This window comes from Erinaceus europaeus, chromosome 15 (assembly GCF_950295315.1).
Source record: "Erinaceus europaeus chromosome 15, mEriEur2.1, whole genome shotgun sequence".
Lineage (NCBI taxonomy): Eukaryota > Metazoa > Chordata > Mammalia > Eulipotyphla > Erinaceidae > Erinaceus > Erinaceus europaeus.
Window position 1 is genome coordinate 26,985,041 of NC_080176.1, and position 22,720 is coordinate 27,007,760.

A 22,720-nucleotide genomic window follows, 5' to 3' on the forward strand; every position below is an offset into this window, starting at 1 on the left:
CTGTCCATCATTCCACTGGCACCTCGACAGGCGGTGGGTGGGGTGTTGGGGGGGGCTGGCTCAGCCGGGGGCTCCCCACACAGCAGAAGGGAAGCCCAGCCAGCGCGGCTGCGGCCTGACAAATTGATTCCTGCCAAACAATGGAAATAAATATTTTCAATAGGCAGAACTCTTGGCTCCGAAGGCTCTCAAATTAAAGGCTTATTTCTGTAACAAGCGCTTGGGTGGGGGGTGAGTGGGATCCACCGCGGGGTGGGGGGGGGGGAACAGGAAGTCCACTCAGCCGCGGAGGCGGGAACCACAGAGTCTGAGAGCAGCAGACCACCCCCCCATCCCCAGTTCAGAGACCCAGGAGCACAGGCAGGGGCCCGGGGTTCACTGTCCAGCACCCAGCTTGCGTGGAGCTGGCTGTCCCAGCCAGTTCTCGAGCCAAACCCTCAAGCCCATAGCTGGTCCCAGGTTCCAGTGAGTCAGTGGACAGGGTTCCCCCAGCACAGCTGTGGGGTTTTAGCCAGATCAGTGCTGTCTGTCCTGTCCCAGGGCTTAGGCTTGGTGGGACTGTTTTAGACAAAGACACCCGCCACCCCCCATCCCCCAGCGTGGGCGTTTGGGAACACTGTCTGGATGGGACCCCCCAACTGTGAAGCAAAGCTCCATGCAGGAGAGTCCCTCCGGGGAGAAGTGGGGACTGTAGTCAGCAGTCTGGAGGGGCCCAGTGCAGGGGAAGGCAGGCAGAGGGCACGGAGCCTCCCTTAGGGGCTCTGGAGAGGAGGAAGGGGCTTTGGGGCTCCTTGGAGAGGAAGTTCAAGACTGAGGTAGCACATGTGCCTTTGGGGCCTGGTCAGAGCCCCGCTTGGCTCTGACTTCATAGCAGAGCCAGGAGAATGGTGAGAACTCCACAGGTGCCCAGGGGTGTGTAGTGGTTAGAGCTGTGGACTTAGATCAATGAGTTTGATCCGAGGCATCACCTGTGCCAGAGTGACGCTGTGATTCTCTCTCTCTCCCTCTCCCTGTCCCTCTCCCTCTCCCTCTCCCTCTCCCTCTCTCTCTCTCTCTCTCTTTCTCGTTAGTGAGGGAATCAATCCAGACAGAACCCTGATGCAGGGCCAGCTGTGTAGTCCTGCGAGGATAGGGGGCAGTGTTCCCCTGAGGGCTGAGGGCACCCCACCTCGCCCCCCACCAGCCACTCAGGACAGGGTGCGGTGCCCCACGCTCCTCCATTATGCACCGCCGGGCGGGCGGCGCCGTCTCTCACGTCTCAGTTTAGCTGTGAGTCTGGCAGAGTTGGTGGCGCCTGCGAAAGGGGGTGCAGCTGGCGTCTGTGTGTGTGGGGGGCTCTCCACAGGGGAGGGGGCAGCAGAGCCTCCCTCCCAAGGGTGTCACAGGAAGGGTCGGGCTGGCCAGAGCAGGTGCCTGGGTTTCATTCCTTTGCAGAGGAGGCCTGTGCTCCTCCCTGAAGCAGGCCTCTGTGTCCTCCCCTCTGTCCCTCCTCTCTTCTCTGTGTCCCTCGTGTTCTCTCCCTCCTGTGTCCTCCCTGTGTCCCCCATGTCCCCTCCTTCAGTGTCCCCTCTGTCTCTCCTGTGTCCCCTCCCTCCTGTGTCTCCTCTGTCTCTCCTGTGTCCCCTCTGGCCACCTTACAGCCTGCCCTTTGGGGGGTGGTCTGTTTCCCTGGGGGGTGGGGTGCTGAGCCCTGCACCCCATCCTCTCCTGCTCTGCTGCCAGCGCTTTCCCTTCCCTGTCTGACTCCGTGGCATTCTAGCATCCTGGGCGGGTGCTCAGGGGAGGTGGGAGTCAGAGGTTGGGGGCTGGAGGGCAGGGAGTCCAAGCATCAGGGAGGATCCAGTTTGTGAAAAGTTCCTGAGAAGCTGGGGGCGAGGGGCGAGGCCTGGTGCCTTGACTGGCACAGGAAGCCCGTGAGAACACGGGACGCTTCCTTCCGGAACTTTGCACGGCCGGGACATTCTAGGCTTCTCAGCAGGAAGACGACGGAACTAGAAAGACACACCTTCCTGCTTGTTAGGAGAGAGCACACCTCTGACATGTGTAAAATTCACCAGCACGGGGCAGGTGGGGGCCAGCACCCTGCACCTCCACCCCACTCGCTGCCTTCCCGGGGCCAAGGGGTGCCGCCCGTGTCTCAGGGAACTTCCTGGCGTCTTGGGCCGGTCCATCATGTCTCTTCCCTGTCCTTCCCGTCACTGTCACCTCAGGCCCTTTGCACTGTGTCTTGGTGGCCAGAGCGTTTGACACCCTCACACCGGACTTGCCATTTGCCTCGTGCTCGAGGCTCCAGTGAACCCAGACTCTGGACTGAAGCCAGCACCCCAGGAAGGGGTGCAACAGGGGGTGTCCGGCCCACGTGCATCTCAGGGAGCGGGTTTGGCTGGGGTGACTCCACATGGTGCAGAAGTGGGGGCTGCCACGTGGACTGGGGAACGTCTGGTTTCTTGCTCCCAGGCCGCCTCTGCCTGCTGGTCTTCTGTCACATTTCACGGAGGATGTGTCGCTGTACAAGCCGGTTTCTTGGGGCACAGCTTCACATCTTCTCCAAGCAGCTGCGAGCAGGCCTCCTCCCTCCACCGGGGGACAGATGGGACCGTGAGGTGGTGCACCCATTTGAGCGCACATGCTCAAGTGTCCGGGTTCAAGCCTGCAGGGGAAAGCTTCATGAGTGGTGAAGCAGGGCTGCTGGGGTCTCTCTGTCTCTCCCTCTCTTTCTCCCCTTTACTCCTCAGTTTATCTCTGTATCTATCTAATGAGTAATATATAAAATATTAAAATAAGCTTCTTAAAATAATTAGATCTCTTTACTGACGAGAGAGATGGAGAGAGAGAGAGAGGGAGAAAGTGAAGAGATGGAGAGTAAGAGTAAGTGAAAGAGATGGAGAGAGTGAGAGAGAGAGAGATGGAGAGTCATTGAATTTGCAAAGACAGAGAGACCGCTTGTTTTGCAGGACTTCACTGCAAGGGCCTCCTTTTTCAGAGAGGAAGAAGGGCTGGAAAGAGCAGCAGGAGCTTCCTCCAGTGCAGGTGGGGCGGGCTGGGCAAAGCAGGCGCCGTGCTCGGTGAGCTGTGCTGCGGGTCAGGCCCCTCTGCCATTTCTAGAGCCTGTCCCCGAGCGCCTTCAGCTCCCTGCTGCCACACAGTGTGTCCCTCATCCCGAGGTCCCCTGAGGCTCTGCCCAGGGTCTCTTGTGCCAGTGGGTGGGGCTGGATCTGGGGGCAATGGGTCACCCCGTGTGTGGGCTTTGCTGTCCCCATTGTTGTCCCCCCCACTGTCCTCAGATTTCCAGACAGATGAAACACACCAGGCCCAGAGCTGACACCCCTCCCCACAGCCCCCAGGTGTGGTCCCCCACCCCACTCTGTGTGTGTGAACAGGAGCAGCAGCGACTTGCCTCTCCCCCTCCCGTCCTCCCCCCTCCACCTCCTTTTTATAACTTCTGCTGCTCCGCTTAAATATAGCTGCCCGCGCCTCCCTTCACCAGATTGCGGCCTTCTGCTGCCGGCTGCTCGTTCCCAGCCGGGCCTGCGCCCCAAACCGCGTCTGTGCCTCTGCCAGGGAGTTGTGTGAGCTCCTTGTGGGGTGCTGACCCCCCACTGGAAGCAGTCTGGATGAGCTGACTGCGCTGGGGGGGTGCCCAGGGGGGCTCCCTGGAAGGAGGCTCTGGGAGGGGGTGGGGAGGACCCCCTCCAGGCTGTGAGGTCCCTATGTCCCCCGAGGGTTTTCCTGGGGTCTGACACTCTGGGGAGTGGTGGGAGGTTAAGGGGTGACAGGAGCGTCTCCCCACGTCCCCTCCCCAAGCAGGGCCAGTCTTCAGGCTCGACTCACACTCTAGCTTACATGCCATGTGAGTATCTGGAGTATCGTCTGTTCAGCCTGAGTCTTTCTCCTCCAGGGGTCCCTCCTGGTGGCACTGAGTCAGCCAGTGTGAGGGGAGCAGTGTTTCTGAGTCCTCCAGGCAGCTCCTGGAACTTGGCCCTGCAGGGGTCTGGAGAGCAAGTTGCAGGTTAATTTGAAAGGCCCCAGATGCAACCCCTGACCTTTAACAATCCCGCAAAAACAGAAATACAGAGAGAGCCTTAGAGCCTCAGCAATGGGAGCCCCCAGTCGGAGCCCTGGCACCACACAGAGGTGCAATGGCACTGAGGAAAGCTCCACAGACGGCAGCCGGGTGCCATGGCATCTCCTCTCCCTATCATGGTGGAACTGCCCTGCTCCTGTGTCTGCAGATAGAACCCCCCATGTCAGGCAGGTGCCAACCTGTCTCTGTTCCTTGTCTTCACAGAGGGAACTGGACGCCACCGCCACAGTGCTGGCCAACCGGCAGGATGAGAGCGAGCAGTCGCGCAAGCGGCTCATCGAGCAGAGCCGCGAGTTCAAGAAAAACACACCAGAGGTGAGGCTAGGCGGGCTGTCGGGTGGTGCAGGCCCCTGCTCTCTGCCCTTTCCTGCCCCCACTGGGCAGCCAGGTCACCAGACGAGGGAGCCTGTCCCAGGTGCAGCGCTGGCGGTGCGGGGTCTCTGGTGCGAATCCGAGGGTCCCAGAGCCTGGCCTTTGGGACGTTTCTACACTTCCTGAGGGCCCTGGGCCAGGTAGCTCTTGGGCTCTGGTTCCTCTTGTTGGCAATACCGGGCTGGCCGGTTGGTGTTCAGGACCCCTGTGCCCCGTGTCCACTCCTACGCTTCCAGATCCTTCTGTTGAGGATGAGGCCAGGCCTGGAGGGTGGCCCGTGGGTTGGGACAGCCCCAGAGATGGGTGGGAATCGGGCCATCGTGGGACTCAGCAAGGAGACTGAGGGAGGGGCAGGACAGAGGGTTCTAGAAAGTTCTACATGTCCTGGAGGGCTTTCAAGTTTAGGCCCACTGTAGACAGGGGCCTAAATTTATCCGTTTAATATTGGATAGAGACAGAGAGAAATCAAGAGGGGAGGGGGAGATAAGGGAGAGACAAAGAGACCTGCAGAGACACCTGCAGACCTGCTTCACCACTTGTGAAGCTTTCCCCCTGCAGGTGGGGACCAGGTGCTTGAACCCGGGTCCTTGGGCACTATAATGTGCCCTCTTAGGGAGGTGGGCCCACCAGTGGCATCCCCAAGTCCGCTTGGCTGGTGGCATCAGAGCCCATCCCACAAGATGATGAGAAGTGGGATGATAGATGCTGGGTTGGGCAGCATGTCCCCTGTGCCCTCTGACAGTGCTGACTGCCCGCCCCACCATTGCCTTCTCCCCTCTTGGCCCTTTCCCTGAGGTCCACATGTCCAGAGGAGCCCAGAGAAAACCTAAGAAGCTGGGGGTCAGGAGGTGACTCACCCTGCACGAGGACCTGGGTTCAGGCCCCTGGCCCTCCATGGGAGCAGTGCTGTGTGATCCCCCTGTGTGGACCACCCCACTCCCCATCTCAGCATCTCTGGAACAAATAGAAGTGACGTGACTGCTTGGAGTGGTGGGGCCAGGCAGCCGCAGAAAAACCTGGTGGCAAAAAAGGAAAATGGGGGCAAGAGACTAGCTCTCCCATGCCACCAGCGGACCCCAGCCCCCGGGTCCCCAGTGCATCTGACAGACAGCAGGGAGGGCAGAGGGGAACTGGGGTCTCTTCCACCCATCCCGCCATGACCAAGCCCAGAGGGATGGGAGGGGGTAGCGGGGGCCTGGCCCTGAGAGCTGGCTCAGAGCCAGTCAGTAGTCAGGCTCCTGCCTGGGACCCTGTCACCACCTGTTGACGTCACTGCTTTAGTCTGTATGAGCTGAGAAGTGCCACAACCTAAGGGAGCTCGAGGTTCCTTGCAGATAACTTTTTTAAAAAACATCTTTTTAGCTTCATTTATTTAATTCTATAGAGACAGAGAGAAATTGATAGAGGAGAGAGAGAGAGACAGACAGACAGACAGACAGACACCTGCAGCCCTGCTTCACTCTTGTGAAGCTTCCCCCCTGCAGGTGGCGACAGGAGGCTTGAACCCAGGTCCTAAAGTACTGTAGTGTGTGTGCTTAACCAGGTGTGCCACAGCCTGACCCTGCAAATAACTCTTCATGTACTTGTCTGTTTGGGGAGGGGGGCCATTGTGCATCACTCGGGCTAATTTTTTCGGATAGAAAGACCAAGAGGGCGGGGGAGACAGCATCATGGTTCTGCAGAGGGACTCTCCCACCTGAGGCTCCAAGGCCCCAGGTTCAGTCCCTGTACCACCATCAGCCAGAGCTGAGCAGGGCTCTGGTGTAAAGGAAATAAGGAAGGAAGGAAGGAAGGAAGGAAGGAAGGAAGGAAGGAAGGAAGGAAGGAAGGGAGGAAGGAAGGAAAGGAGTGAGGCAGAGAGAGAAGGAGAGATACCACAGCACGGCCATATCCCCCTGTGCACCAGAGGCCCAGCTTGAACCTGGGTCCCGCACTTGGTAGAGCAGGTGCCCTCTTGCTGGTCCTGATTTTAATGTCACAGTTGGCCACCCAGTCCTTGCTGGCTGGTGCCCGGCACTGGGCATGGGGGCTGCATTGAGGTGCTTTGCAAATTCCATCCCCCCCCCTCGCTGCACTGGGCCACGTCCTCAGCTCCTCAGCCTCTTCATCATCTGTAAATGTGAGGTGATAGGTGTGTGTGTGTGTGTGTGTGTGTGTGTGTGTGTGTGTGTGTGGGTGATTGTCACCTCCCGTCCTGTTGGGGTTCCCTGCCTGCCTTCCCACATGGTAAAGGCACCCCCAGATGGGGCAGTGCTGGCAGGCGCAGCCAGGCCTTCTTCACACAGCCACCCCCAGCTCTCTCCTGGCCCCGGAAAGTCCTCAGCCTCTCAGGACTTCAAAGCGGGTTGTGGTTCTGCTGTTGGAACCTGGGTCCCCAGATCGAAAGGCAGTGACAAGTGGGGGGCTGACAGACAACTCAGCCGTCAGAGCGTACACTTCAATGTGCTAGAAGCTTCATGCATGGTGGGGTGGTGCTGCGGTGTCTCTCCTCTCTCTCTGTCTCTGTCTCTCTCTCCTCCTTTCCCTCTCTCCTTTTCTTAAATACAAAGAAAGAAGATGGAAGATAAAAGTTGGCCCAGGAACCCTGCAGTAGCACCTGTCCAAGGCCTGTTGATGCAAAGTGACCATACGCAGTTAAGCACAAAGCGGTAGTGATGGTTCCTTGAGCCCCCAAGAAAGAAGGCCACTTGATCTCTACCCCCCACCCCCTCATCAGGAACCTGCCTCAGGCTCCAGTTCCAGGGCACAGTCCCCACGAAGTGGCCCCTGGGGACATTACATGAGCCTCCTCTTGGTGGAGCCCAGGCTATCAGAGACAAGACCACCTGCCGACAGAGCCCCTGTGCACTGGTCTCTGGGCTGAGACTGGGTGCTGGGTGGGCCCCCAGGCTCGCAGCTGGTTTGCAGGCGGGAGCAGCAGTGGCTTCTGGAAACCTGGCAGTGGGTGGTGCATAGAGAGCTTGAACCCGGGGCCACTCTGGTGCTGTGGGCCAAGGTCACCCAGGGTGCCCTATATACTGATGAATTAGGCGGCTGTCCCTCTGGCCTCTTCCGGCCTGAGGGTGGGAGGGGGACGGGGGACAGGAGGAATCACAGGCCTGAGGTGCAGCAATTTTCACCTGTTTTTTAAGAGAGAGACAGAGAGATAGAGAGACAGAGAGAGAGAGAGAGAGAGACGACAGCATTGAAGCTTCTTAAAATGCAGTGGGGGCCGGGCTCAAGCCTGGGTCTCGCACATGGCAAAGCAGATTCCAACAGAGCTATTTCACTAGCTTGCAGTAGATAGATAGAGAGAGAGAGAGAGAGAGAGAGAGGACACCCAGGGCCTCTCTCTCCAGCACCACCCAGCCTGCAGCCTGTCATTCTTTATTTTGGGGGTATCGGGGAAGAGGCCAGCACTCAGAGGAGAGACACCACCGCACTCCCCCAAACCCACCCCCAAGCACAAGCTTCCCCCCCAGTGCTGTCATTGGTGCTTCCTTGTGCTGGGACTTGAACCCAGGGCAGCATGCCCAGAAGGGCAGACACTCCGTCGGGTGAGCTATCTCCAGACCCCAGAGAGATGTGCCAGCCTTTACCATGAGACCCTCTGGGGCTGCCTGCCCACCAGCTCCGTGCCCTGTGCCTGCACAGAGCGACTTCTAACATCTCTCTGGTCAACCCCCCCCTCTCGCTCGTTCGTTCCTACTCTGACACTCTGAGCTTTGTCCTCACGCAGAGCTGTGACCCGGAGTGCCTCCCCACACACACACACCATATTGTCGCCCAAGCTGTTCCTGCTCCCAGCTCCTAATCCTTATGGCATCTGGTCCCACGGTGCTCACACTCGGGGGTGGGTCCTCACGCGTCTCCAGCCCAGGCAGGTGGCATCCTCTTGTCACTCCCCCCTCCCACCATGGGCAGAGCTTGACCAGCCCAGACCTCTTTCTCCTGTCCTGTCCCTGCCATCGAGTGTCACGCTGTCCCTCCATAGCCAGCCGTTCCCTCGCCTCTCTCTGACCTTCCCATTCCTGGGAAGCCTGGAAAAAAAAGCATCAGGGGCTGGGAAGACAGCACAGTGGCTCTGCAAAATCCTGCCTGAAGCTCTGAGGTACCAGGTTCAGTCCTCAGCCAGAGCTGAGCAGAGCTCTGGGCTTTCTCTCATAAAAATAAAAATAAATACCTTCAACCTTCTGTATCCCACAATGGCCTTGGGTCCATACTCCCAGAGGGTTAAAGAATAAGAAAGCTATCAGGGAAGGGGATGGGATACAGAGTTCTGGTGGTGGGAATTGTGTGGAGTTGTGCCCCTCTTATCCTATGGTTTAGTCAATGTTTCCTTTTTATAAAAAAAAATTTTTTTTTTAAGTATCAAGGGAGTTGGGCGGTGGCACAGCGGGTTAAGCGCAGGTGGCGCAAAGTGCAAAGACAAACATAAGGATCCTGGTTCGAGCCCCCGGTTCCTAACCTGCAAGGGAGTCGCTTCACAAGCGGTGAAGCAGGTCTGTAGGTGTCTATCTTTCTCTCCTCCTCCTCTCTCCATTTCTCTCTGTCCTATCTAACAATGACAACATCAATAACAACAGTAGCTACAACAACAATAAAAAATGAGGGCAACAAAAGGGAAAATAACTAAATAAATATAAACAAATAAAAAAAAAGCATCAAGGATCAACTTAGGATCTGATGTGGAAAGCAACCTCGTGACCTTGCTAGAAAGAGCTAGAAGGGCCGGTGGACTGCTCGCCTGGGCGGGCGGCACACCATGTGGGAGCCCCGAGGCACCAGGGGAAGCTTTGGTCGTGTGGTGTCTTTCTCTCTGTCTCTTTCTGTGTTTCTGTCTCTGTCTGGACCTAAAAAAGCTGACCTGGAGTGGGGAGGGCTTGGCAGTTTCCCAGCACCATCAAGGAAGGAAGGCGGAAGGGAAAGAAAAGAATGAACTAGATTTGTGAGTTTCTTTGGGCACTACCATCGTGTCTTTATTTTTTACTTTTTTTTTTTTGCACTCAGCTCTGGCATGTTCAACATCCAGGATCGAACTTAGGGCTCCAGTACACAAGTCCTGCGCCCTACCCACTGAGCTATCTCCTTCTCCCCGCAGTCTGTTGTTCTCAGTAGTCGGGCACCTGCTGTCACTGGGATGTCATGGGGATGCCCCGGCCACTCAGGCTACTCCAGGAGGGTAGCGACCTAACTCTCGGGGGGGGGGGGGCAGGAGCTTTTCCTCTCAAGGGGAGAGCCAGGGGGCCACGGCTCACTACGGCTCACCTTTCACTGTTTATTAAGAAGAGGAAGCCCTGCCTCACTGCTTGTGACACTTCCCCTCTGCAGATGGGCATCGGGTCCTTGAGCACATTAGGATGTGTGCTCTACTGGGCACAACACCACCTGGCCCTGCAGGTTTTATTGATGATTTTTTGCTTCGGGGGTCGGACGATAGATAACACAGCAGGTTAAGCGCAGGTGGCGCAAAGCGCAAGGACCATCGTAAGGATCCCATTTCGAGCCCCCGGCTCCCCACCTGCAGGGGAATCGCTTCACAAGCTGTGAAGCAGGTCTGCAGGTGTCTGTCTTTCTCTCCCCCTCTCTGTCTTCCCCTCCTCTCTCCATTTCTCTGTCCTATCCATTGATGATGACATCAATAACAACAATAATAACTACAACAATAAAACAAGGGCAACAAAAGGGGAAAAAAAGCAAGTTAAAAAATTTTTTTTGTTTCATTTCTCCCCCCACTGGGCTACTCTGGGACTTCATGCCTGTCTGGTTCCGTCACTCCCAGTGGAGACTCTCTCTATTTGATTAAGATACGGGGAGAGAGAACAGAAGGAGGAGAGACTCCACAACACTGCTCCCTCTTCGTGAAGCTTCCCACGTGGTGGGGGTGGGCAGGGTTCAACACCGGGTCCTCATACATGGTCAAGTGTTTAGTCTACCCCGTGAGCCATCTCCCAGCACAATATATATTTTTACTTTTACAAGACTTGTTTATTCTTTTCTTATTTTTTTTTTTTGCTATTTTTTCCCCGTTTTGTTTTTGCTATTATTCCCTTGTTTACCGTTGCTGTTATCATTATTGTTGTTAGTAGTATTGCTGTTGTTGTTGTTGGATAGGATAGAGAAATGGAGAGAGGAGGGGAAGACAGAGAGGGGGAGAGAAAGATAGACACCTGCAGACCTGCTTCACCACGTGTGAAGTGACTCCTCGATATAGGTGGGGAGCTGAGGACTTAAACCGAGATCCTTAAGCCGATCGTTGCGCTTCACATTATGTGTGCTTAACCCGCTGTGCCACTGCCCGGTGCCCCAAGATTTGTTTATTTTTAAATATTTATTTATTTGTTTTTCCCTTTTGTTGCCCTTGTTTTTTTTATTGTTGTTGTAGTTGTAGTTGTTATTGATGTCGTCATTGTTGGATAGGACAGAGAGAAAGGGAGAGAGTAAGAGAGACACCTGCAGATCTGCTTCACTGCTTGTAAAGCAACTCCTCTGCAGGTGGGGAGCGGGGGAAGATTTGTTTATTCTTATGAGAGCAAGGTCAGAGGCCCTAGGAATCGAGCCCAGGGTGTCCAGTGTGCAAGTCCAGTCCTGTGCCATCGTCTCAGAGCCGCCCTGCTGCCCCGCTGCCCCTCCCCTGAGCCTTCCACACCCTCAGAGCTCCCGGTGCATCAGCTACCGTCTGGGGATCTCATGTGAGGAGACGCCCCTGGTTTCTGGTAGGTGACAGGCTCGCAGCCTCCTGTCCCAGTCACCATTGTAAGTCAAGGCCGGTAGAGCGCATGCCTTGCTCTGCCTGTGGCCCTGGGTTCAGAGCCAGCAATGCATGGGAGCATTGTGGGCAGCAGGCACCAGGAGGGTCTCTGGATTCGGCTGTGCTGTGGCGTCTTTCTTTCCCTCTCATCTCTCCCTCTCTTTAAGAAATAAAAGGGGGGTCGGGCAGTGGCACACTGGGTTAAGTGCATTATAGTATGAAGCGCAACGACCCGCGCAAAGATCCTGGTTCAAGTCCCTGGCTCCCCACCTGCAGGAGGGTAAGTGAAGCAGGTCTGCAGTGCTCTCTCTCTCTCTCTCTCTGTCTCCCCCTCCTCTCTCAGTTTCTCTCTGTCCTATCCAAAAAAATAAAAAAAATAAAGTGGCCACAGGAGCAGTAGATTTGTAGTACAGGCACCAAGCACCAGCAGTAACCCAATAAATAAATAAATTAATTAATTAATTTGGGCAATAAATAAATTAATTTAATTAAATAAAAATAAGTGGAGGTGGGGAGTTGGGGACTGGGCCAGGGATTGCGCCCAACAGTGTGGCCAGAGCTAAGCCCTGGGTTCATTGCCCAACACATGGAATAGTTGGAAGGAAGGTGAGAATGGGCCCTATCCCTACAGGGAAAGGGACAGAGGGGCCTTTCGTGTGGCCTTTCAGGATGGAGGGTGACCAGAGCCACCCACTCAGTGAAAAGCGTGGGTCCCAAGAAAGGGAACCCCTCCTCCCGGCAGGCTGCTAGATTCTGGGTACAGGGACCGTCCAGGTCCCCTGGTCCCCCACCTCACCCCCATGGTGGCTCTTCCCACTCCCGAGGGGCCAGGCCCCTGGGCCCTGACCATCAGGGACACTTGGTGATGGTGTTTGTAAGCCAGGGCTGGCCTGCTCTCCACTTCCCTGCGGGGGTTGTCCTCCACACAACCAAAAAAAGAAAAAAGAAAAACAATTTTTTAAATGGCTCATTTTTCCCCGTTCCTTAGGAAGAAGTCACCGTTTAAGGTTCATTTCCCAAACGGGTGGCAGGAGAGAGAGAGAGAGAGAGAGTTTCCTGCAAGGCCCCTGGGGCTCTTTGTTTTTTATGAGGAGGCTTCTTCAGAAAGAACTCAAGAGGACTAGACAAAGGTGTATCTGGTCGAGCACACATGTTACTGTGCACAAGGAGCCGGGTTCAAGCCCCTGACCCCCACCTTCAGGTGGAAAGCTTCACGAGTGGTGAAGCAAGGGTGCAGATGTCTCTTTGTATCTCTCCCTCTCTACCCCCCTCTTCACTATCATTTACTCTCTATCCAATAAGAAAGAAAGGATGGAAGGAAAGAAGGACAGAAGGACGGACAGACAGACGGACGAACTCAGGACTGCTTTTCCCTGGCAGCTTCTCAGAGACACATCTCTTGAGTTCTGATGTGAGCCTGCATGTCGACTCCTAGATCAGCGTCCAGGAGAGTCGGGAGCACGGCTTCCTAGGGACGTGCTGGGGGACGTTCATGGCCGAGTTGTCCTTCAGTAGCCGGAACGTGGTTGCCCTGCAAACACCCAGCCGCAGTTGAATGAGTGAACAGCATGTGGGGTGGCGTGTGGTGAAATAGTATTCAGCTCTGAAAAGGGACAGAAATATCACCACTTGTGTGAACTCGGCAAACGTGGAAACACACAGGGTTCCGTTCACAAGGAGTACCCAGAATCGGTAAACCCAGAGAGAGGAGGCTGGTCAGTATCACCCAGGAGAGCGGGCAGGGACTGGTCGTGGCAGAGGAACTGATGGAATGTTCTAGAAGTAGGTGGCAGTGAGGGCTGACACGCTCGTGAACTCTCTCTCTGTGTGTGCTGTTCCTCCTTGCACGTCTCTTTCCCTGGGCCCTGGGAGTCCCCGTGCTGTTCATCTTTTGCTCGTGGATGCCCAAGATGCAGGGACAGCCTGGTCCTGACAGGGGCCTCTTGCCTATGTGACCCAAGGATAGGGCCAAAGAAGCCAGCCCGGCCCTCTCTTCATTCCAGAACCAGCAGCCGTTAAGTTCTGATAAGTCTTTAACCAGAGTGAGTTTAAAAATTAATGACAGCTGCCGGCTGTGCCCTTTCGCTCCAGCCGGTCAGCCACATTGGGGGAAGCTTCGGTGCTGTGTGGTTTGTCTGTCTGTCTGTGTCTGTAAAAGTCACTCCAGAGCAATGAAGCCTGGGTAGCGCCAGGGCGAGGGAGAGGTGGGTGCGACTCCAAACCCAGGCTCCGCCCACCCCCCCTAAGTTCTAGCAAGTTCCCTCAGGCCTCTGGAGGCTGAGGCCTGGCTGCCTGGCGCTGCTCTCCATACAGCAGTCCCGCCTCCCTCCCTTCTCCTGGGAGTCCTGGGGGGCTGGAGGGGCAGCATCTGGTGCCAGCTTGAAGGACCTCGAGCAGGTCCCCTGCTGCCCTGCAGTGGGTGCTGACGGTTCCAGGCCACTGGGCAGTGCTAACAGTCAGTGCTTGCTGAAGCTGCTTCCTTCTCCTCCTACAGCTGCTCTGAGCCCTTCCCTCCCTGGATGGTGACGGGTCCAGGGGCTCAGTGGAGGTTCCTGTATGCATCACAGGACCCCAGTTAGCCCCCCCAGGTCAACTGCAGGTGGCATTGATTGGGAATTTATCTCGGGCAGAGGCCCAATCACCAGCATAGCTGGCCTGTTACTTAATGTCAAAATGAAATCACCAGAAAGCATCCAGTTATTTATTATTTGGTAATGTTTTTAAGAAGCTGCTCTTATCAGGGACTGGGAGGTGGCACACACTTTCCCATGGCCTGGGACCTGGGTTTGAGGCCCCCCCCCCCACCCCGCCACCATGTGGGAGCACCTGCAGGGGGGAAGCTTCATGAGCAGCGGGGCAGTGCTGTGCTGTCTCTCTGTCTCTCACCATCTAGCTTAAAATAAAAGAGTCTTGGGTGGCAGTGGGTTGTTCAGAGCCTCAACGATAGCTCTGGTGTGGAAGGGAGGGAGGGGAAGAGGGCCTGGGCGGTGGCGCACCTGGCTGAGCGCACATGTTACAGTGCTCAAGGGGTCGGGTTTGAGCCCCTGGTCCCCGCCTGCAGGGGAAAAGCTTTGTGAGTGGTGGAGCAGTGCTACAGGTGTCTCTCTGTCTCTTTCTTTCTCTATCTCCCCCTGCCCTCTCCATTTCTGACTGTTTCTAGCCAGTTAATAAGTGACTTAAAAAAATTGAGAAGCGAGAGAGAAAGGAAGGGAGAGAAGGAAGAAAGAGAAAAGAAGAAAATGTTTCTGTTGTTAACCACTCAGTCACCAATGCTTTTTCTGTTTGTACTTTTTGGTTTGTCCAGCAGCCTTCCTGATCTCACTGTAAATTCTGACCCCCAGAGAGCAGGAGAGGCTGGCAGAGCGAGGAGAGACACCCCAGCTCCGCTCGACTGTTGTGCGGTTGTGCAGTTGTGCGGTGCCGGGGAAGGATCCAGGGCACCTGCTCTGCCCGCTGAGCTGCCTCTGTGTCCCTTGGTCACTCCCAATGCCAGGCTCTGCCCAGCCTCTTCTCCCACCAGATGCATGTGGCCTGGACGCCAGGAAGTCCAGCCCAGGAGTGTTTCCGTCTGTGGGAGCCTCTTGGGTTTGATCTCCTCCCCAGAAAGGGGCTCCCTGAGTGGCCCTCCCTGCCCCCTCCCTGTGTCCTGGTCGCAGCAGGCCAGCGGGATCTGCAGGGGGAGGGATGGGGAGTGGCCTCTGTGGGTCCACTCCCCTCCACTGCCTTCCCTTCCTTCCTGCTGCCATCTGTGTCTAGCGCGTCCCCAAGGCTATATTAAGTGTCACAGATGCAGGTCCTGCCCAGGGCTCAGTGTCTTCATAGTTTTAGCCTGTGTCTGTGTGATTTCACCACTCCCGTCAGACTCTTTAAAAAAAAAATTCTTTTTTTAAATTTAAGATAGAGAAGGACAGCACTGTACATGGTGCTCCCTTGTGTTGCCTGGGGCTCGAACCTGGGCCTCGTGTATGGTGAGGTGTGCACTCTGCCTGGTGAGTTCCCTCCTGGACCCTCATTTTTTATTTAGAGTGAGAGAGATGCACAGGGAGCAGAGGAGAGACGTCAGAGTCCCACTCCGGCATCCATAGAGTTCCTTGGTGTCATCTGTGAGGCTCCTGGGTGGTGCTAGGGTTCGAACCCAGGACCTCATACCTGGAAAGACCACTTCCCTAGGCAGACATCTCAAAGGAGATATCATGTCTGGGAGTGGATTCCAGAGCTTTAAGTGACTGGGACTCTGGCATATTTGAAGGATGCTTTTATTATATTGTTTAATTTTGATCTCTATTTATTATTGCATAGGGACAGAGAGAAATTGAGAAGGGGAGAGAGAGAGATAGGGAAAGAGAGAGAGAGACAGAAACACCTGTAGCCCTGCTTCACCTCTCGTGAAGAGAGATTGAGAGTTGAGGGGTGAGGGGTATAGGGAAGGGAGATATAGAGAGTGCTTGTGAAGCTTGTCCCCTGCAGGTGGGGACTGGGGGCTTGAACCTAGGTCCTCTCCATGGTAACATGCATGTTCCTGAAGGTGGCACTCTCAAGTGCAGATGCCCTGTGTTGGGTGCCCGCCCCTGGGGAGCTGGGCCTCCTACATGCCACATGCCACTCGGACAAACTTCCCAGAGCGAGGCCACAGCTGCTGTGGTGGCCGCTGGCCTGTCTCCTTCCTGCTTCTAGACGTCTCCTTTTATCCTCACTGGAGGGCTGCGGGTGGTGGCATGCTGGTTTACAGGGCCGCATGCAGGTGTGCGTCCGTCTGTCTGTCTATACATGTTGTGCACGCAGGGAGCAGCCTTGCTTATGGGGATCCCTAGGATCCTGCGTGAAGGACAGGCTTTCTCCTCTTCCCTTTTCCAGCACGCCGAGACAGAGGTGGCAAAAGACTAGCCAGGCTAACCTCGGGACGGTTTTCCTTCCAGATCTTTCTGTGTCGAGCACTGAGCGTCTAGTGACGTCTGGTCTTTTCCTTTGCGACTGTGGGCCGCCTGCAAAGTGCTTTTGCCAGGAGAACTCCCAGCCTGCCGCACAGGGCACGGGCTCTGTGGTCCAGTGGCTTTTTTTTTTTTTTTTTTGGTTAAAGTTTTATTTATTTTTATGTGAAAGAGAAAGAAAGATGGCGGCAGACGGCAGTCCTGAGGATGGAACCTGCGCCCTTCAGCCCTCAGGCATCAGACTCTAGTGGCTGCCTCTTTGCTATCTCCCTGGTCCCCAGTATTTTCATGGGGAGGTGTCATGGTGGGTGGGGCTTAAGGGGTGCTTTGCTGGGGACCCAGCCACCGGCTCAGCCGTGGTTAGCCACGGCTGTCATTTGAGTTGGGGCGGGAGGGGTGGAAGCCGTGCGGCATGTTCCAGACCGTGGGCACAGAAGCTGCCCCCTCTGCCCCCTTCTCTGGGGACTTTCTGTCCAGTAGACACTTTACCTGCTACCTGAGGTCCTGGGCGCCCTGCTGGGGTGGGGGGTGTCCCGTGACTGACATCACTACCTCGCCGCCCCATCATGAGACTGCTGACCCAAGCTGTTCCTGTGTATTTGGGGGTCAGGGGGGTGACTTGGCATGAGGTCCCTGGAGCCAGGACCTTGTCCAGCTCCCCTTCCAGAGGGGAAACTGAGGCTCAGAGAGGCTGAGGCCATCCCCACGGGCGTCACTGTGAGCAGGCAGAGGAGCTCTTGAGCCCAGGCCCATGTGTGCGGCAGCAGGTTCTGGGGTGCTTCACAGCGCAGAGCCCCACTGCTGGGGTGCAAGAGCTCCCCAGGATCGCCCAGCTCCCCCACAGGCCTGTCCATGCACACCCTGTCTCCCTTCCAGGCAAACCTTCCGGCCCATTCTGGAAATAGCTCCTGTGAGTTCTTAAGACTCAGGGCATACGGTACCCCGCCCCACATTGTAAAGGTCAGCATCTGAGCTCCGCCCCACACTGTAAAGGTCAGCATCTGAGCTCAGGTGGCTGCGGGGGCAGCGTAACCCCCCCCCCCCCCCAATTCCTAGTCAGCTCACCGGCTCTGCGCCTGAGACGCTTCAACAAGCCTCCGAGATCAGACAGTTCCTCTTTTGGGGGGAAACCCCCAGACTTGGGGGCCCTCAACTCCCAAACCCCCACCCCACCTTCAGGAGAGTGGCTCACACTGCAGTTTCGGGGTGTGTTTCATCCCTAAGGAGCATGGCCCGAGGCGGCCCCAGAACTTCCTGTGGGGAGCAGCCGCTGCCGGCACAGGGAAACAGCCAGAAGAGAAGGCCCAGTGGCGGGCAGCGTCACCCATGCTCTGTCGACTCAGTGGGTTTGTTGTCAAAGGCATGCTCATTTCTTTACAATTTATGTGATTTGTTACATATGCTTGAGGGAGAAAGAGAGAGAGAGAGAGAGAGAGAGAGAGAGAGAGAGAGAGAGAGAGCTCAGAGCACCACTCAGCTCTGGCACAGGCAGTGTCAGGGATTGAACCTGGGCCCTGTGCTCTGACACTGAAATGGAGCTATTTCTCTAAGAATCCCCCCCCCCCAACTAAAAGCACAGAACCCGGAGTCGGGGGAGGGGGAAGGGGCTCCCAGACTGCCCTCCTCCTCAGATACCTGTCTTTTAACTTCCTGCTTCCCACCTGTTGCGTTTGTTTTGGCTTCACACCTGCCGGCACAAGTTCCCAGTGCCCCACTGTGTGTCCACAAGTATGTCCCCATGTCCCTGAGCTCTGTTCTGGGGATCCTGTGTTCGCCCTGGGCCCCCCACCCTCCTGCCCCTGGCTGGTTCATTTCAGATGTGATGGGGGTCGTGCACAGGACAAGTGACCAACTTGCCACTGTGGTGTTCTCCCCCTCATCATACGGTCCTGTGAGGGGACAAGGGGGCAAGGGGCTTTGCCACGTGGCTGGGTGGCATTCAGTGCTACTCCCCCCCACGGGCACCCCCGGCTCTGTTCCCCCTGCACCCCCCCCCCCCGTGTTTCCCCACATTTCCTTATTTCTGATGTGGCTGACGTCTTGTGCAAGGCCAGCCTCCCTGCTTCCTCTCCCGCACCGTGACACTCACTTCCTCTGTCCGTTTCCCGAGACCTTCGGCTCTGTTCTGACTGACGGGGGGGGGGGGGGGGGGTGTCATGCTTTTGGATCCGTCCCTTCTATGTGTATTTACATGACTGGGGGGCGTGTGCCCTGTGACCAGCCTATCCGATCAGTGTGGGTGGTTCATCTCTGATGTGGGAGGAAGCTACATTTTCATGCAGGTGCCATTCTCAGTCCCCCTTATACTTTGATTTGTTTTGTTTTGCATCTTATTTCAGAAATCCTTCCACATGCTAATAGTAACACTCTCCTGTGTCTTCTTTAATTATTTGTTTATTTTGTATGAGAGGGGTGACATGAGGAGAAGGAGGGTGAGGCAGAGAGAGTGAGAGCGCAGAGCACTGAACTAGCTGTGACATAAAGAGGTGCTGGGATTTGAACCTGCCACCTCAGGCAGGCAAGTCCTGTGCTGTCAGGCTGAGCCAGCTCCACACCCACCCTCTCCCATGTCTTTGAGGTTCTGGATTTATCTTTGCTCAAGGAGGCCTTACCAACCCCACCCCTCTGACTCGCCGGCACAGGGTCCCGGCCTGCCCTGTCGCTGCCCATTAGAGCCCGTCCCAGCCCTGCCTCCTCGGTTCTGGTGGCCCATCCCTGGCTGTCACCATGACCCTACACAGCCACTGCAGCCACTGTGAAGGGAAGGACCCGCCTGCCCTGTTCTTTCAGCATACCTAGACTGTGCTGCTTCCTGTGAGTTTGAAGGTCCTTTATTGCACCCCACTAAAAACAAACAAACAAACAAAAACCCCCACAAAAACAAAAACCTGTAGACTTAGTGGCATAGCCCTGAACTTGTAGACAAGTGTGGAGGGCGCAGCAGGGCACTGAAAGTTGGGGGGTGAGGGGTCTGGTTACTTGAGATTGGTCCTTCAGGTGAACTTCACCCGCCCCCCCTCCCCCACTGACCCCGCCGGTCCTCCGGACGCAGAGCCATGGAGAATTGAAGGATTGTTCCCCACAGCCTGGAGCCGGGTGTAAAAATAAACCGCTCTGTTATCCTAGGTGGCTGTGATTAAGGCCCAGGGACAGGCCTGCCAGGCCCCGCGCTGACAGTTCCCTTCGGAAGATGAAGTGCTCCTTCATTGTTGCCCGGGGTCAGCGGGCACTCGGGGCCATTACTGTCTGTTGGCTGTTTGGTTTGTCTGAAATATGGGGCCAGGCTCAGCCCATTCCCTGGGGCCAGAGGCCAGAGGCCAGGTGTGTGCCCGCGTGTGTGTGTGTGTGTGTGTGTGTGTGTGTGTGTGTGTGTGTGTTCTCTTTCCAGAACTCACAGCAGCAGGATACAAAGACCCTATTGGGGGGGATGGATCTTCCTTTAGAAAATGTGCTCCTTCATCCCCCTCTATACTCTTTTCCCAAGCTGGGCTCCGAGCCTGGCTTCTCTGGGGGCGAGCGCTTTTGCCAACAGACCCGTGATGCTGTCCCCAGGGAGAAAGGAAGCCGCCATCCCTGCGGGTATGTGCACTGGGCAGCTCCCAGGACCCCTCAGCGCTGGGCCACAACCTGTGTCCTTGAATCTGAAGGCCCAGAAGAGGCCAGTTCTGTTTGCTGGTATGGACATAACTCCTGAGCAGGAGGGAGGACACCACTTCCTTCCTACAGTGATGAGAAACCTGAGTTAGCAGCCAGGGGTGGGGGGTGGGGTCACAGCAGAGCAAGCGCAGGACTCTGAAGCATGAAGTCCTGAATTCAGTCCCCAGCGTCACACGTGACAGAACAAGACTCTGGTTCTCTTCTCTCTCTCTCTCTCTCTCTCTCTCTCTCATTAATAAATAAATGTGTCTTTAAAAAGAAACAAAAACAAATGTCAGGGGAGCTATGACTTATGAAACACTTAATATAAAAACTCAGTCAGGGGTCAGGCAGTGGCGCACCTGGTTGAGCACACACATTACAGTGCTCAAGGGTTCAAGACTCCGGGCCCCACCTGCATGGGGTACGCTTCATAAGTGGTGAAGCAGGGCTGCAAGTGTCTCTCTCCCTCTCTCCCTTTCTATCTCCTGCTTCTTTCACAATTTCTGTCTCCAATAATAAATAATTATATATATAAAACTCAGGGCAGGTTGGGCTAACAAAGCCTGAACACAACTGTGGTAAAGCTATTTTGTGTTGCTTTAAGACGAGCTCTTTCTCCTCTTTCTCTTTCTCCTTCCTTCCTCTTTCCTTCCTCCCTCCCTTCGTTTCCTCCTCCTCCTTTTTCCCCTCTTTCTTTCTTTCTTTCTTTTTTTTCTTTCCTTCTTTCTTTTTCTTTTTTTCCAATCTGCTCATGCCTGAAAGTTGACAGCAAGTTTGAGTGTGTTCCTCGTCTTCATCAGAAGTATGTGTGGGGGTTCCTTGGTGACCCCTCTTAGAGGCCCGGATGTGCCAGCGCCCGGCATCCGTTTCGGTTCAGAATTCCTTCTGTGTGAGCACACGAGTCCTGCTGGGGGCGGTGTGGAAAATTGAAACGCTGCTTCCCTCCCCCTGCTTCACATCTCCAGCAGGTCCATAAATCACATATTTTCCCCTTTTAAAATGTCTGGCCTTGTAATTTATGTTTGCTTAGTCCATTACTAAGTTCATAGTAGGTGTTTTAGTTGGCAGATACAAACCCAGGGACTCTGAGTATCTTTAGAGAAAAGAAGAAAAAACAGCCTTTGTGGGTATTTAGAATCGAGTGAACATTTTCCTGATCAGACAACGTTTGGGTTTTACACACACACACACACACACACACACACACACACACACACACACACACACACGGAGAGAGAGAGAGAGAGATACAAAATATACCACTCTTTAAGTGAACAATATTCAGTTCCCATTCCCAATTGTCACGGACTTTTTATGACATCCTTCCTTCCTCTTTCTTTCTTTCTTTCTTTCTTTCTTCCTTTCTTTCTTTCTTTCTTCCTTTCTTCCCTTTAAAAATACAAATTAAAAACCAACAGAAGAAAATGCTCCTTCCATTAAGAGCCTACTGATTTCTGTTGAGTTCTCAGGCCCACTTCTGTGTGATTTTTCTCTCTCTCTCTCCCTCTCCCCCCCCCCAGTTTCACAAACCGCTATCATTTGACGTTACACAGAAGTCATTTTGGCTTCAGTGATCTCGAAAAACGTCTTTAGTGTGGGCAACTGAGCAAGGATGAATAACAGCCTTTCACACCCCTCTCTGATGTCGGGACAGAAATAGGGGCGGTCCCAGGCTTAGCTCACAGACTCGGAGCTCACCTTTGAGCCTTTCTCTCAGTTCTCAGCAGACATTGGGGAAAGGATCTGTGTGTCTTCTACTGGCAGTTGCTTTGAAATGTTGGGGGGGGCCCAGAGTAGGGGAAAGTGACTTCTGTTATAAAAATGGCAGATGACACATTTAGCGGGAAGGGGGCCAGTGCTCAACTTCTGGAAGAAGTTAACCATCTCCGACCCTTTTCCTTGACCATTATTCCTTCCTCCCCTGGTTCCTGGTCACCATTCCCAGTTTTTGATGTAAAACACATCTCCCCCACCCCCTGCCTGCTGAAGTCCCTCCCCGCTGCCCCAGACACACCCTCACTCTCAGTGTTTCTGGAAACTTGGGGTGTGTGTGTGTGGGGGGGGTGGCATTACTCACTCTTCCTAGTGAGCGTCAAGGGTTTTGGCTGACTTTGAACTCTGGGAATCTCCACTCCCAGATCAGAACCCGATGACAGCAAGGGCCTTGTGCTTCGTGGGGGAGAACCCTCACTCCACTGCTGCCATGTCTTCCTCCTCCTCCTCCCAGAAGCCTTCCCACCCAAGGTCTGGCTGGGCCGGAAGCTGGAAGATGGGGAGACAGAGATGTGTATCTCCCCCCAAAACACAGCCTACTTTCCATTATGATCTCTGTTTCTCAGAGTGACCAGGCTGGTCCAAAGCCACTCCTGGCCAGAACACAGTGGGTTCTTGTGGGGGTGGTGGGAGACCCCAGTAATGGGGTACAGGGGGCATCTTCATGGCTCAGTGAAGCAGGAGACTCAGTGAATGATCAAGGTCCTAGGGGCTGGCTGGGTGCATGCCTTACCATACTAGAGGCCCTGGGTTCAAGCCCTGGCACCACACAGTGCCCACAGACAGCTAGAAGCAGACAAGCCTGCATGGATGGTGGGATGGTAACCCGCCCCCCAAAGACGAAAGAATGAAACTTTGGGCACAGGAGGTCCCCCAACAGCAGGCATGGATGCTGGGCCCAGGATTTATTTCCTGGCATGAAAAGTAAAATCATGGGCACAAAAGAAGCTTTTGTTTGTTTGTTTGTTTTATTTTTTAAATATTTTTTTCTTTATTGGGGGATTCAATGTTTTACAGTCGCCAGTAAATACAGTAGTTTGTACATGCATAACATTTCTCAGGGACGTTGTTTTAGAAAGGTGAGTGCCCCCCAGGGAGCTGGGTTGTCACTTGGGCTTGCTGAGCCCTTGCAGCCCTCTTGGGGTGCTCCCCCCACAAGGAGGTTTGGGGAATCTCTTCTCTGTGACTCCCTCC

At 55.1% G+C, this 22,720-nt stretch overlaps 1 protein-coding gene across 10 annotated transcripts in view; it reads left to right on the top strand.

The window, feature by feature from the left end:
- CUX1 (cut like homeobox 1) overlaps positions 1 to 22,720 on the top strand; it is a 389,471-nt gene that overhangs the window by 53,629 nt on the left and 313,122 nt on the right. For all 10 annotated transcript variants that reach the window (XR_009545034.1, XR_009545033.1, XM_060173446.1 and 7 more), the window contains one exon: positions 4,289 to 4,399. Coding sequence is in view for 8 of the 10 variants with exons in the window: in XM_060173446.1 (XP_060029429.1) it covers positions 4,289 to 4,399 (111 nt within the window). In the remaining 2 variants the exon portion in view is untranslated. The remainder of the gene's footprint in view (positions 1 to 4,288; positions 4,400 to 22,720) is intronic.